Below are 16246 nucleotides of genomic sequence, written 5' to 3'. Positions count from 1 at the left end.
GTCTCGGACAATTAAGCCGGGTAAAGTTTGTGTAGAGAAGAAAAACAAACAAATCCGAATACAACCAAAACCAAAATGTGAACAGTTATCATTTGAACTGGGAATGAAACTTTAGTCATTCCACTAAAAATATATCTCTACTACTAATTCCAGATTTACTGCGAGATGGGGCAAAGCAAGGCACATGTTAACTAACCAGACAATGCCGCCTAAACGTATGTTTCCATTTTGCGACTCATTTAATTTATGAACCTGATAAGATGACTGAATAATGTAACTACATAAATCCACTGTAGTATATACAGTAGTAATATTTCCTGTTTAATTTATTAAATTCATAATTTACTTAAGAGACCACATTGCATGTATATGCAATTTTCAGTTTAGATATGCATATATAACCAGCCACAAAGAACTCCACTCATTTGTAATCCTCTGTGTGTAACCTGTGTGTATCTTTGTCATAGAGCCCTTAACACAATAAAACACCAGCAAGCACACAAGCTCCTTTAACACTGTCATCAGAGTTTTTCATGTGGTGAAGCTGATATCTCATTCACCTGTTGAAAACCAACGCCTGCTGTTTTTTTAGCATTTGGGAGCAATTAACCTGCAGCTATTTCACCTCGACATTTCAATAATACCCCTACTTACCCCTTGTTCATGCTCTGTATGTGTGTTTGTTGTGTGTGTGTGTGTGTGTGTGTGTGTGTGTGTGTGTGTGTGTGTGTGTGTGTGTGTGTGTGTGTGTGTGTGTGTGCGCGTGTGCGTTCATGTGTGTTTGTGCAAGAAATCCCAATAACAATCACTTAGACAGGCAACCTTTCTGGGCCCTTGAGAAATTTCCAGAAGAATTCATTTGATCCCTCATGGTCTAATAAAGATGGAGATTGCCATGTGCTCTCCTGAGAATGGGAGGCAACCTGGGCCATCTGACACCAGTGCCCTCGTCGGTCTGCCCACGTCCAGCTTCCCCGACGTCTTGCCAGAGTGACGCAAGTGTCTCTGACCGCATCAGAACACCAAAATCAGGTCCTTTGGGATACATTCCACATCGTTTGACCGTCTGTAGAATTTCCCGTCAGGCAGTTGGCCGTTTGCTGTTTTCATTCACGTTGTTGTTGTTTTTTTGTTTTGTTTTTTTAAGGCACTTTACTTAAGTATGCACATTCTTTCCTCTCTCACTCTTTCATTTTCTCTCTCCCTCCTTTACTCTCCTCTCTTATTTGTTGTCTCACTCTCTATCCCCCCCTCCCTCTCCCATGTATTTTTGTTCGTAGCACAAGAGTGCCCCTTCTGCACGTGAGCCGACCCCTGACGAGGCGCGCACTTCATTCGGCCTGTCAGACGAAGGTCCTGCGCTCAGGGAGTGCCAGCATGGACGTTCAGCCCAGAGGAGAAGATCTGGCCCATCGCAGCCTGGAGGGCACTGCATTCACTGCACTTGAACCGATGGAAGGACATACATGTAGTAAGTACATACATATATACATCAAATTCCAGTGGTGTGAGAGAGACAGCGAGAGAGAGAGAGAGAGAGAGACAGAGAGAGAGAGTCACCTGATGACTGTGACCATATGGACAGTATAACGCTTGTAGTGCTGTTTACCCAGATGAAAGCTTTGGGACGCACGAGAGCCTGTGAAGCACGCGAGTCAGACTCAACTCAGTTTTGCAGTAATCTCGCTGGTTTATTCACTACGCGACATAGGCTTGCTCTTGGAATCTTGTAGACAGTTCATACATGAACTGAGAAGTTAAATAATGACAAAAGAAGAGCTGGGTCCAGTAATGTCCGTCATGTACAGCACAAAGCAAAAACCTCCACTGCTTGGCCTACATGCACATGCATTTTATGTAAACATAACTTAAAGGGACAGTACACAAATTACTGACCGTTACAACAGGGGCATCTGATCCCAGACCAGTGCTCTCAGCCTGAGGGGCTTGTTGTTCCTTTGGGCAGCATATGAACAAGTGGAGCAGCTTAAGAGGAAGAAGGAAACTGCACGTGAACCTACTGTTACTAAGCAGCACACACATTAAAGCTAAGGCAGCTAGTCCTTAGCCAAAATGCGCTTGGCCTTGGCAATCAACTGAAAAGAGCAAATCATGTAGGGTCACATTTGTACTGGACTGATTTAAAGTAATTTAGTTCAGTAAATTACTTTTTAAAAAACAGCCTGGACAAAGTTGCTGGAAACGAAGATTTGGTTGTGGATCACCTGGCAAAGAGATGCTGGCTCCAAACACTCAGTGCAAGAAAGCATCATGCTGATTTTAAACTGTAAACAGCAAGGTCTACAGTTTAAGGTCTAAGGTCTGTCTAGGACCTTTTGTTATTACATTGTATCGTCAAAATAATAAACCAGATTATTCATTCATTCATTTAAGAAGATAAAGTGAACATCTTTATATGGTGCAAATTTCTAGAGTATTAAGACTTTTGTTCCTCTGTAAAGGCAAGTGACATCAATCATACTGCAATCATACAGCCCAGGCCAGGATCTTGTGAAACCGCTTCCTCATCCACAGCCAGGCCACAGACACCTCTGCTGCTTTTCCAGAGCTGTGGTGGGGGAGAAGAGCGCCATCTGGGCCACCATATTTCAGCCTGCCTGCAGTAACATGTGCTCTGCTCTGCAGAAGGCAAGGTAGCTGTCAGAGAAGGACACCTGAACCTACAGCCTCTACAGTACCGAGTCGTCAGGTGTGGTGCCCCTGATAGACCCGAATCCACACGCCTTCTGATCCTACCACCGTCTGGATCTCCAGCTTAAATATGTCAGCATACTCAGTGATGATAAAAGCGGGGAGCTGGCCCACGCCCGCGTTTGCACGACCGGCTCGAACCGAGTCTGAGTTCCAAGGTTCGTCAGGCGGAGACGGTGAAAGGACCGGCTCATTCGCTCCTTGGTACAATGTCAAAAACGAAACCCAGCAAGCCGTTGACCTTTTTGCAGGACCACAAGCAACCCTTATTCTGCATTTATGTTTCTCTAGTCAGATAATGTGTTTTCAACAACTCCACAGAGACAAATAACACAGTGCTGTAAAAGATGTTGTGAGTGCCCCCATGGGACAGTTTCGACATTTAAATGAAGAATCATTCATTAAAAGTGTAACAAACTGCCACATTTGAGTGAGTACCATTCATAACATCCATTAAATGGGAAACATAGGCATTTTAATCCTAATGCAACCAGAAAGAGCAAAAAAAGCAAGCGTGAACTTTAACTGGTCTCTCGGTGCCGGTTCATGTGGCCTCCCTGGGAAACACAGCATTGAATAAAAACCTTTCTACAAACTCTATAAAGGTTATCAGGCAGCTGAAAATGGAGCTGGTATTACGAAAGATTAAATTAAAGTCTGTTTTTGCTCCTGTGCTAGCTGATCTTTCTCGGACTGGCCGCACATGCTGTACGATTCAGTCCTGGACATGGTTCCTTGAAGTAGGAACGGCACACTCTCATTCAGTGATCTTAAATCTCTTAGGGCACAAAGATACAGGCTTTAAAGGTTACCAAATCTACACTGCGATTTAATGTCTCACTGCATCAAGTTTAAGATCTGTTCTCACCACAAGCTAACAAAGCCCTTGCTTTTAAATTATAACTGGGTTGGCAAAAAAAATCTTTTTTCAAGTACAGAACCATATGTGCAAACTAATACCTACAGCCTCTGGTTCTCTGACCTTCCAAATACATACTGTATTTGAGGCTATAGGTCAACCAGCATCATGGTATATCTGGATCTGATCCAGAAAGCTGTGCGCAAGACGACATTCCTCCCCTCACTCGAAGGTCACCACATAAAGAGTACAAGAAATGGCTGTCGACCAGAAATCTCATGCTCCTGCCGAGATTGCGGAAGATGCTTTCAGCTGTCAGTCATATATGGAATGAGCACGATACTAACTCACTGTCTTGTCCACTAAAGCTCAGAGCCAGGGTCAAACGCAGCTCTCCACATGGTGGGACAGTTGTTCTGGAACTAAACCAGGCTCTGCTTCCCAAAGAAAGTGAATTATGCGGAAATGAACCGAAAAACTATGACTGTGTTATAGCTAAATTAAATGAAAGATTACGCATGTGTTACAGATAAACAAACTGAAAGACTACACCTGTGTTACATCTAAACAAACTGCAAGACAACACCTGTGTTACATATAAACTAACTGAAAGACCATGCCTGTGTTACATCTAAACAAACTGCAAGACAACGCCTGTGTTACATATAAACTAACTGAAAGACCATGCCTGTGTTACATCTAAACAAACTGCAAGACAACGCCTGTGTTACATATAAACTAACTGAAAGACAACGCCTGTGTTACACATAAACGAACTGAAAGACCACGCCTGTGTTACAGTTGTGGTAAATGTGGTACTACACGCATCTCAGGAAGGCTGTAGGCCAAGGCTGTATTTGTGTGAAGGAAGCTTGGCACTTACTTAAATTGCAAGAGTGTTAAAAAAAAGACTGCTAGTTAAGTGCAGGTGTGTTGGCCTACTCCTCCATGAGTCTACAGTGCCAAAGAATAAAAATTTAAATATTAATAGAACGAAAACAGCTACATTGGTGGATATCTTTATAGTGGCTAACAGGTAGGGACAAAAACCAACATTTGATTAAAATGTATTATTTGTATATGAAGTACGTGAATTCCAATGTTTATAATGTTTTGTGGAGAAAAACTCTTATTGCGTAATATTTGGTGTTTCATTTTGGAGTTAGCAGTAAGAGGCTTTAAAAAAACAAAACCAAACAAACATAAAATGCTGCTAAAAACAGCCCAAACATGACTTAAAACAGCAGGGTTGAACAACAACAACAAAAAAAAAAAAACAGTTTTCCCTGAAGAAAAAAAAGAAAAATAAAATCGCAAGCCATCTCTCCAACATAAGTCATTCAGAGTATTCTGAACAAAAATCAGTAAAGAACAGCAGACACTTCACCCAGGCTCAGCTAAAACTTCATTAACTGGGTAATCACATCGAAAATACAACAATCAACAATCAACAACAACAAAACCAAAAAAAAACAAAACAAAAAAACTGCCAATGCCAATCAATATGTATTTTAACTCCTTCAGGATAAATGGATCTGCTGCTACGGAAAGACTAATTTCAGATAACCGCATCATGTGAGATCTCCATCGAGAGGGATGGTTGAAAGACAAGCAGTCACGAATTGGATCCATATCTCCTCAGAACACAGATTAAGAGATGCTCTGTAGAAAAAAATCAATACAGTGGCCATCACATCCCAGCATGACTGAGGGTGGCAACATCAATGCTGATCAATACGACACAAAAGCACATAGATGGGCCCATCAACTTTCTTATTGCATGTTTCAGGTCTGCTTTGAATCCCCACACAAATCTTTGACCTTTAGGGAATCTGGTAGAGACGGCATGTATTACAATACCCGTTAATCTACTTCGGTCAGCAATCAGTCCACTGATCAATAGCAATAGGTATCAGAAACTCCATCTCTGTAGCCAGAGAAATTATATTTGACATTCAAACACTAGCATTAATGCTACCATAGTAGACGTCACTTAGTTATTTAGGAACATTTATGTATTGGAAAAAAGCATGAAGGTTTGCATATCGAGTCTGCAATGCTGGCATTCCTAAAACATTCATATTAGCACAACGCCCACTTCCATGGCATTCCATGGCATTCCATGGCAGACTTGCTGCTGGGTTAAGATTGGCCCACCACCCAGATAATACTTGGTCATATAATCTCCGCTTAGCGATGGTCCTGTGGTCAGACACTGAGCTGCAATGAATTAGATAAAATGTGGCTGACGATTTCTGGAAGGTCTGTAACTGTACACATATCAAATGCACCTGTGTGTAGGTGTAACGTAGGGTACACCTACACACTAGTAGTGGGTGATGATTGGCTATTCCTTTGAATACCTTTAACTCAACTGTGTCTGGCATTAATACTTAATACATACTAGAATCTTGGGCGTTTTATTCTATTTCTATAGATTTCTCTCATATAGTACAGCTAAGATATCAGAATTTTGAGGACGCATAACTCTTTTTTGAGACTGAATAGCAATTTTTAAGTCTCTTTATTATGATACAGAATGAATTATTTTACCACGCTCACTTTATCATGATATAGTATGAATTATTTTACCAGTCTCACTTTATCATGATATAGTGTTAATTATTTTTCCAGTCTCACTTTATCATGATATAGTCTGAATTATTTTACCAGTCTCACTTTATCATGATATAGTCTGAATTATTTTACCAGTCTCACTTTATCATGATAGAGTATTAATTATTTTACCAGTCTCACTTTATCATGATAGAGTATTAATTATTTTAATTACATCCATCTAACACAGTAACATCCGGCAGCCTGTTTTTTTGCCACAGTGTGTTTTTCTTGAACTACTTTTGCTTCAGGAATTGTTCAAATCCAAGCCTGCCATTTAAGTTGCACTGACAGGGAAAAGCAGGGTGTGATCTCTGTGACAGAAACATGGCTCACTTAATCTCCAAACCCTGGGTCAAGGCCTAAAAAAAATATATACAAATTTCCCATTCAGATCCCAGGCCATCGATCGAGTCCGTCGCCTGCCTCGAGAGTGAGGGAGCGAGCCACGTGCCCATGAATCTGTTGAGCCTTCTGCCTTTTAATTACACCTGAAATGAGGCCGATTTCCCCCAGACATTCTGCAGCAGACTCACAGACTGCAGAATCAAAGGAAAGGTTGCCACCAGCTATAATGCTCAATAGCTTCCCTCTGGCTTGCTTCTTTAGCTCAGTTGCGCTGGGTTCTTTCAGTGGATAAGTGGCCCCAGAATCCCCTTCTGTTCCGTATGGCTTTAGCGCCTGGTTCGGGACCATGTACTATTATCTATGTGTAACATAAGGTTAAAAAAAAATCAGTCTAGTGCCATCGCTACAGCTGTTTGTTTTAAACATGCAGAACGATGGTTTAATTTAAATTTCTTCTTCTGTGTGCAGGGGCATTTTTATTGCAGATTGATTAATAATAAATCATAGATTATTTAAGGCACTGAAGCTAGTGGCGACTGAGTGAGTGCTCCACGCATGCTTGCTTGCCTGCAGGCTTGCATCTGCCTCTGTGTGTTGGGAGGCAGTGAATGATAAAAAGCATTTGAATAAAACTTTCATAAATTCTAATAAAATTCTTATGGAGGCACAAACACAAGCACTGTGTCCGGTCATGGGGTTGTTTAAGGCTGGGCAGGGGAGCTTTTATTGTGTATCTAAGTATAACTAGTAGATTTCTTAAGTGCCTCAGGACCAAAGGTCCTCTTAGAACATCTTAAAATTTGAGATACGTTTAGATATGAAGTATTATTATTATATTAAGCATATATTAAAGTGCCGAATCTTTAGCCGTTGCTTAAAGATTTTTCACTTTCTTTTCAGTTCTATCCTGGTCAGCTCTTACTGTAGCTTCACTACCCACAATGTCCCTACCAATCCAAGGCGTTGAAGGTTACACATGCTTTCCCCATGCAACACAGTGTTCAGAGACATGCACTAAACACATGACACGACTGTACAACCATCTCCTGGAGTTTCACCTTTGGAGCTCCCGTCAGCAAGTAGACTGCACATGGCACAGTTGGGATTTGAATCCTGGAGATAGGGCAGAAGTTCCTTTTAGTTGTTTTGTCTACATGAGCGTGTAAGGGCAGATATCACCTCTCTGCGGTCACGTCTGTGTACTCCCCTTCATTTTCATATCTATAGCCTTATATTTAATTTTGATGTACAGTGAAGACAGAATGTCCTTCATGTCTGCAAGACAAATTGGACTTAGTATTTTTCTGGTTTCTGAAATCTAACGCACCACTCCCCGGAAAGCTGGATCTGCGTAAACACATTCACAGCCAATATAATGCCCTCTGTGCTCCAGATGGGGAGATACACAGGAAGAAAGACGAAGAGTGGGACAGGGTTTTAAAGAAAAAAAAAAGAAAAAGAAAAAAAAAAGTTTTAAAGAAAAAAAAATGAAAATATGGTCTTGAAGAAATCAAGAAAAACTTTGGGACCTCAGTAGGTTCAAATTTTAACATGTCTGTCTTCTGGGTGTTTCTTTATCCTCTTTCGTATGCACAGTTGAGGAGCATGGTTAGCCAAGCAAAGAACCCAGAGCTTTTGCCTTATTTGCATATTTTTCTGCTTTTCTCGACCAGAGAAATGTGATTTAAATATGCAGCATTTAAATATGTAGTATATTTGAATACATAATACATTTGATGGGTTTGTACCCCTGTTCTCTAGCCAGTGCTGATTGGTCAAGCAGAAAAATGTTTGAAATGTATGTATGAAATTACACACGAGTTTAACCGGCTATGACATTATTCTAGCCCACAGAAAAAAAAGATTCACTCCCTCTACTCATTGCCCCTAATCACTGCATCCACTCACTGCCCCCACTCACTGCCCCAATCACTGTCCCCACTCACTGCCCCAATCACTGTCCCCACTCACTGCCCCAATCACTGTCTCCACTCACTGCCCCAATCACTGTCCCCACTCACTGCCCCAATCACTGTCCCCACTCACTGCCCCAATCACTGTCCCCACTCACTGCCCCAATCACTGTCCCCACTCACTGCCCCAATCACTGTCTCCACTCACTGCCCCAATCACTGTCTCCACTCACTGCCCCAATCACTGCCCCCACTCACTGCCCCAATCACTGTCTCCACTCACTGCCCCAATCACTGTCCCCACTCACTGCCCCAATCACTGTCTCCACTCACTGCCCCAATCACTGTCTCCACTCACTGCCCCAATCACTGTCTCCACTCACTGCCCCAATCACTGTCTCCACTCACTGCCCCACTCACTGTCTCCACTCACTGCCCCAATCACTGTCCCCACTCACTGCCCCAATCACTGTCCCCACTCACTGCCCCAATCACTGTCCCCACTCACTGCCCCAATCACTGTCTCCACTCACTGCCCCAATCACTGTCCCCACTCACTGCCCCACTCACTGTCTCCACTCACTGCCCCACTTACTGTCTCCACTCACTGCCCCCACTCTGTTTGGCATTTTGCCTCTTTAGTCATTTTTTCTAAGCCTGCTGAAGATGTGTGGCTAAATGCTGCAGTAATGAAATACAAAATATTATATAAAAAAGACAACGACACACTCTCTCATTTGGTGTGAATGTTCCCGGTTGTCAAGGTAAATGAAGGAAAGCTTTACTGGAATTGATTCTAAACTGCACTTTGCAAGTTACAGTTGTTAGCTCAGCCAGCTCTGGCAGTGTTTATTGTATCAGAGAGCCCAAGGAAATTACACATCGTAAATTACACATCTTTTTAACGCGAAAAGGCCTCTCTGGGCTAGTCCATACCTACTCACATCATGCATCTATTTGTCATCTTTAGTCGCCTGTGGCACTATTACACAATTAGCAACGCCACCATGCCGAGGCAGTAAAGCTTTCCGGTTTGCACTCATATGCACAATGCACATCTGCCTCAGCTTTGGCTGACTCCTTCCTGATAGAGTGAACCTAATTAATTTCGCTGGGGAGCAGTGTTGTTAATTTTCTACAGGGTGACAAAACACTCCCCTCGCGAGCCTGCTGTGTCACTTTGTGTGTGAGCGAGCGACCGGCGAACGCGTCCCGCTGGCATCTGATAGGTCTGTGTCAGCCGCGGTGTCACGTGCAGGAAGTAATCAAAGGGCACCTTTTGTCTCTTTCATGGTAAGGTAAAGTGGGAATGGGAGCCAGCTTATGTCAGACACAGTGAGGGTGACCTAACAGGGTAACAGCTCAGGACACTCCTCGCTGCCTTCCTTCCACGGATTGCCAGCATGAGCCTTCACTGTTCTTCATCTGCCCTTTGTTACTTCCAGATCTTTCCCTCTGAGATGCGCAAGGAGAAGGGAAGTTAAGGAAGCAAATTAGGACAGAATGTGCCATCGCGCCCAGGGACTGCAGTGTGACCCAGCCCGCAGGACGTCATTGACATGGCGCACCAACTCCGTAAAGCGAGTCAACGACTCAGTCCTGGCAGTCTACTCCGTCAGCTGTGGGCTCCAATTCAGAAACACTCTGCTGTCCTTCACTTCCCTTATCCACTTACACTTGGGGTGGATCCACAGTACAGGTGCACACGGTTGTCATTTTAGAAATTAAGTATTTTTAAATTCCGTTTAACAGCTGTCAGTTAGCAAATAATGGCAAATTGCAGTGGTACATTTAATGGTCAGACTCTAATATGAGGAAACTCAGACTATCACTTGAAAATGAGAGAAAGCCATTTAGGAATTGCTCTCTTGCTTTCTCTGTCTCTCTCTGTCTCTCTCTCTGTCTCTCTGTCTGTCTCTCTCTGTCTCTCTCTCTCTCTGTCTCTCTCTCTCTCTCTCTCTCTCTCTGTCTCTCTCTGTCTCTCTCTCTGTCTCTCTCTCTCTCAGTTGCAAATGCTATGCAGAACAAAGACTTTTGCAGTCTCATCAAACAGTAAAGACTTACTTCATAAACAAAAAGGAAATACATAATCAACTTAGAAGCCAAAAGGCTTCTGATTAAATTTGGCAGAAAAGAGAAGTGTTTTTGACCTTAACTACATGGACAAACTAGAGAGGTAATAACAAATTATTGTTAATTAAAAAGTATTGTAAATTGTTAATGTATAGAGTGAAGGTAGTCTGGGTCCTCCGGTGGATATTGTTTGTGAGGTTTTTGTGATGGAGTGTTTGTATTGAATTGAATTGAATTTGCTTAATAAAGTCAATTTAAAAATGGTAATAACAAAGACCTTAAATCCCAGACCAGAGTGATGAAATGCTAAGATGCTCAACAAAAATGAACTACTAATCTTATTCAAAATTAACAGCCATCGCATACAATACAGAACTTCCATGGTTCCACATTTTTGTGACACTGTGGTGTTTAAGACTCATGAGACAATCTAGACCCCAATTTCCAGTGATGTATGCCTGGAAATGAGAGTCATTTCAACAAAGGGGCAGAATGTAAACAAACGCTTACATAAGCGGTTGATTCCACCTTTTCTCTTCCTCAGCGCCTTCTGGTTTTTGTCTGCATGCGTGGAAAAGCATTCGCCTTGATAGACAGCGTGATGGGCAGAGTCAGAAATGAATTAAACCTCTGGAGGTCAAAGTCTCTAAAAATACCTCCTCTTCCAAGGACCAGACGCAAACATTTAAAAAATAAATAAATATATATATATATATATAAAAGCACAGAGAAACAGCCTTTCAAGGCCTTTATATGTGCCTGTGTGTTTATTGTTTTGCAGACGGGCTTCAGGAAAGGGTATGCACACCCTGTTGTTATATTGGCACATGCTAAAGCATCACAATAATTACAGGCTCTTACATCTTTGCTAGGTGTTAATAATAAAATCCAAAGGAAACAAAAGCGTAAATTAGCCCAGTGTTCTTTTCTGAGGTTTATTTTAAGCTTGCATGAAAAGGTGGTTTTTAAAATGGTACACTGTAAAAAGTACATGTGACTTAAAGGCCAAAAATGACTGAGGTGCCACCTGTTCCACAGCAATTGCTCCTGTGGAAATTCTTTGATTGGATTAAGTCAGGAATGTATCGTTAAACTATTAATAATACCAGAATAATCACATTACCAACATGGGCTGTTGATTGACTTTTCCTCTTGGAAATCACAGAAAATCACTGCGTACTATCGCATCACAACCCAAGAAGGGCCATTTGTTACCCAGTATGTCACGTCTCTGTATTATGGGTTATCTGTGTCATAGAGCAATATTCCCACACAAAAGCAATATTTGCAGAACTTTTATTAAGCGAATAATTCAAACACATTCACCATCATAGGGGATTATTGTTGTTTGAAAGGTTAAGCCAGGTCATTCCACTTCTTCGGCCCTCCCACTAAGATGCACCTGCGCAGTGGCTTTTGTTCTAATTTCATAATATGAGTTCATAATCTTAGTTCATAATATCCGTAAATTGCTAAAAGTCCTGTCCATTTGGGAGCAGGACTTTAAGAGAGACATCTTTGAGAGAGACATATTGAAGTTTGTTGCCTTTATTGAGTTAAATTTAGTTGTGCCAACTTTCTGGTAAGGAGAGTGTCAAATCTGCGTGCATCCCATGTCATATGTTGCCAAGTCAATTAAACAGACCACTAATTAAGGATAAACAGCAGTTTTCCTATTGTTGATACAAGCACAGTGCACTGGCGCTCTGATTGGATAGTGCTACAGCTCTGTTAAACATAAAGTGTGGCCATATACCATCTGTCATCAAGGTGAGATGTAGTGTTCAGTGACTATAAGAATCACACTAGAGTCTAGAGTGATGCCTTCTGGCACTATGTGGGGATCAGACGGATATACCTACTGGTTATAGATGCATTATTCCTGGTTATGGAATGAGTGTAGTCGTTCCTGAATGAGCAAGGTTAAGTTAATTCGCAACACCTTTATTCTGTGCTACACACTCCCCCATCATGGTGAGTAATCCCCTCTGCTCTGAAAACGATCAACAATGAACTTGTGATGAAGTTTAAAAAAAAATACTCCCCACCAGAACAACAGTGTATTTCAACAACCAAAATTAAAAAGCCAACACAGGGTATTTTACACTGAAACAACATTAGCCTGTCTTATCTGTCACTTCCTATCTATACAGAGAAGCCTGGCGTACTGTATCCATGCACCACACGTACTTAAACCAGATTTTAGGTTGTCTGGCCTGACATTGTATTGTCAACCTATTTAATGATTTTGAGTTAACCTTACTTTACTGCCACGACATGAGTTGCCTGTCCAAATTTCTTATAAGCTTCAACTTTAGAAGCTTCAACTTTAAAAACGTAAAAACTTTACTTAGAAATTCGAAGGCAATCATTCTCCTTGCTAAAATAAGCATATTATAATGTAATGTAGAGATGTGCAGGAAGGAGTCATGTCCAGCGTCCGATTCACAATCCTTGCACCAGTCAACTTCAGGATCCTTTTGCAAAGCTGGCAATCACTGTTGTTAACTTTCCACCCACAATCCATCCTCTGTACAAAACATTCTTCTTCATTTTTCTCCTTTTTCTTTTTTGCTTTTCTTGTGGGGTTTTTTGGGAAGGGGGTCTCTGTCTTTGTTCTAATACTCTCTTCCCATTTCTCTCAAAATGCCACCCAGATGTCACATTATTGTTAGCACTGTGCCAAATGCCAGGCTGTGCCACTGCGCCTATGAAAGTGTGCCGGCAGCATGGGGGACCAAAGGCAGGCGCAAACGTCCCCAGTCAAAGTCTACTCAGAACAGCCATGCGGCAAAACTCTGTTGACCGGCTCATTCGCGTTGACAGAGGGGCGAAAAGGGGACAGAAGAGACAAAGCCTAACACCCCGACAGTACATTGGGACATTGTCATGCCGACGAAGAGAACAGGGGGTTGCTCTGCTAGTAGCCTCTCCTGCCCATCACTGGGCGTCAGCCATTTTCTTCCCTCCTCGTAAGATACGCCCCCGGGGTAATCAATCAGCAGCTGTTAATCTGTTAATCACGATGAAAGCATGCCATGACTTCATGAACACTACACAGTCTGAGCCCCTCCTCCCCTGTAAAGACATCAAGTTGGAAGTACTGGGAGTAGCAATCATTTATATGAAGCACGCAACGTGTTGGCGGTTCAGTAATGTAAACACCGTCCCAATTCCTTTTCTTTTTTATTCCACATAGATGAATGTTATTTCAAAGTTTGCTTTCCAGAGAGACTTGGATGGATTAGATAAATTAGCCTTGATTGCCAGACAATGGTGATCTACATCCTACACATGCAAACATACCACACAGAGGAAGGTTTGTTGCAATTATAATCACCAACAGACAGACCCAGGTTTGTATTCCTCTGTAGTAGATTTTGGCAGTGCATTTAGAAAAATGTTGGTCAGGCTATCCCTGAAGATGTCTGCACCAGCAGTGGCATAACTACCGGGGCGAGTAAGGAGGGCAGTCGTACTGGGACCTGTGGTGCACCCCCAGAAGCTGAGGCCACAGCGACTGGGCCCCCAGACTGAGCCCCTGGGACCCCAGTGAATGGGAGCCCAGGCTAGCCCCCAAAGTTGTCCCCCAGCGACTGGGTCCCCAGACGGCCCCCAGACTGGGACCCCAGTGAGCCAATTCCAATTCCAACATGATCGACAAATTCTCATGCATGATCAACAAATGCATAAGTGGCAAACCATATATTCCTTAAAACTCTAAAATCCTCAAACATCAAAGTATTCCATTACATTTTAATTCCATTAAAATATATCAAAACATGTATTTTATCAAAATATGTATGTCACATAATAATGATTCTCTGGAAAATTCTCATTTTGCCAGTAGCATTAGCATGATGTATATTTACAGTGATTCCAATAGGTGGTCTTGTGTGCTAATGTATTCTATGATGTACTGCTAGCTATGAAGATGAACAAAAGCAAAAAGAAAATAAAATTCAAAAGTGAAAAGAAAAAAATAGATTTCCTAAACTTGATCTTTACTTCGGAAGACGGGAGAGACTTAATAGTTTGTCTGTTCTGTCCATTGACTATACCAGATACAGGAAGTTGGATGTGAAGTGTATAGTAGACAATATTGTTGAGTGCAAGGCACATCATACGAACTTCACCTGAGCGAGCACATGCTTTAAGAGCGTTGACTTAAATGAGACATAAAAATAGCAAGTAAACAAGCATTTTATTCATATATATATATATATATATATATATATATATATATATATATATATATATATATATATATATATGTGTGTGTGTGTGTGTGTGTGTGTGTGTGTGTGTGTGTGTGTGTAGTTACACCACTGTGCACCACAGTCCTATTGGTATGAACAGGATATCAGTGATATCAGCTATCCTTATTAAAAGCACACTTTTATATGCAACTAATCCTCAAAATCCAGTTGGATCTATATCGATCCAACATCGTTTGTCAATGTGTTCCACTCTAAAATCAAAGGAAGATTGCTGAAGATTCTGACTGGATTGGCAAAATGCCATCAACACAGTTGATATTTCACTGAAATATGATATTTCACTGAAACTTTTGCCCAAGCTTATCAATATCAACAAATTTTCATGTTAATGTCTGTGCTGAAGTGAAGTTATATAACACTGCAGGGCAACCACTGGAAACAACAACAACACGAACAAAAACAACAACAAAATAAGCTTGTTGACAGTTCCTGAGTCTTGACAATTACATGCTGATAATATAAAAAGTGAGTCTTCACGTCAGCCTACACAAGAGGAGTCTTTGACAGGTTTTTTTCCCAGTTGTCTTGGGAATGTCAAAACAGCCACAGCCCCCATTGGAGTACACAGTGATATCTGCATGTGCTCACAAGATTTAGCGTCCAAGGGAAAGTGTCAAAGCCCTCTCTCTGGCTGCTGATCTGAGACCAAATACGAAACACAAAACTGGTCATAGATCAGTGTTTACAAGCAACTGTAATGGTGTCTTAGAAAAAAAAAAATCTTACAACATTATTGGATTATAGAAGTTGTTTAAACTTAGATATGGTGCACAATTTATTATTCCAAAACCCTGATTGAAGGTATCCACATAATACTGTAACAGTCACTCTGCAAATCAGTTTTTTAGCCTACACATCCGAGGAAGGGTTCCCAGTCAGCTTTAGCAGTTTTCAGCTAGTGAATCGAATAGCTGCAATGTGGCACGATTCTGTCATGCTTGGTGAGTGCAGGCAATCAGTCTCACGCCATCCGACGCCACGTCGAAACTGTTCCAAAGCCACACACTTTGCTGGAACTGGCGACACCTGTAATTGTCCATACTGAGCATGCTGTGATGTCCCTAGAGCACCGTGACCTCTCCCTGTTCCCATGTTGATTTCAAAGCTTCTTGTTATGCTTTTTGGGGGCCTGTTGCAGCAGAAACATGGGTCTACTTCTATAAAACCAAAAGGCTGTTTGTTAGGAAATTCCAAAGCCCACTGCTTTTGTGGCACAGGAACGATACCCACTGAGGCTTTGATGACAGCATTTTCTTGGCTCTGATCTGTCTTTTTAAAGCGATAACAACATCACATAATGATCATCTCGACGAAGACAAAACAGACCCTTTTCAGCCTGCACCAGAAGCTTCTCTGACTGAGTTTGATTTCCTTCATTGTCTTGGGACCATCAACATTCTGACAAGGTCTTATAGTTCAAGTGCTCTGAGTCTGCACTGAGCCGT

At 41.8% G+C, this 16246-nt stretch overlaps 2 protein-coding genes across 2 annotated transcripts in view; one reads left to right on the top strand and one right to left on the bottom strand.

Moving 5' to 3' along the window:
* dlgap4a (discs, large (Drosophila) homolog-associated protein 4a) overlaps positions 1-16246 on the bottom strand; it is a 75052-nt gene that overhangs the window by 57007 nt on the left and 1799 nt on the right. The window lies entirely within an intron of this gene.
* si:dkey-65j6.2 (uncharacterized protein KIAA1755 homolog) overlaps positions 9952-16246 on the top strand; it is a 48786-nt gene continuing 42491 nt past the window's right edge. The window contains 1 exon segment of the mRNA XM_035521741.1: positions 9952-10069. Within this exon segment, the coding sequence (XP_035377634.1) occupies positions 9952-10069 (118 nt within the window).

The sequence above is a fragment of the Electrophorus electricus genome, chromosome 22 (genome assembly GCF_013358815.1).
Source record: "Electrophorus electricus isolate fEleEle1 chromosome 22, fEleEle1.pri, whole genome shotgun sequence".
NCBI classification, from domain to species: Eukaryota; Metazoa; Chordata; class Actinopteri; order Gymnotiformes; family Gymnotidae; genus Electrophorus; species Electrophorus electricus.
This window is presented reverse-complemented; position numbering and strand designations above follow the sequence as displayed.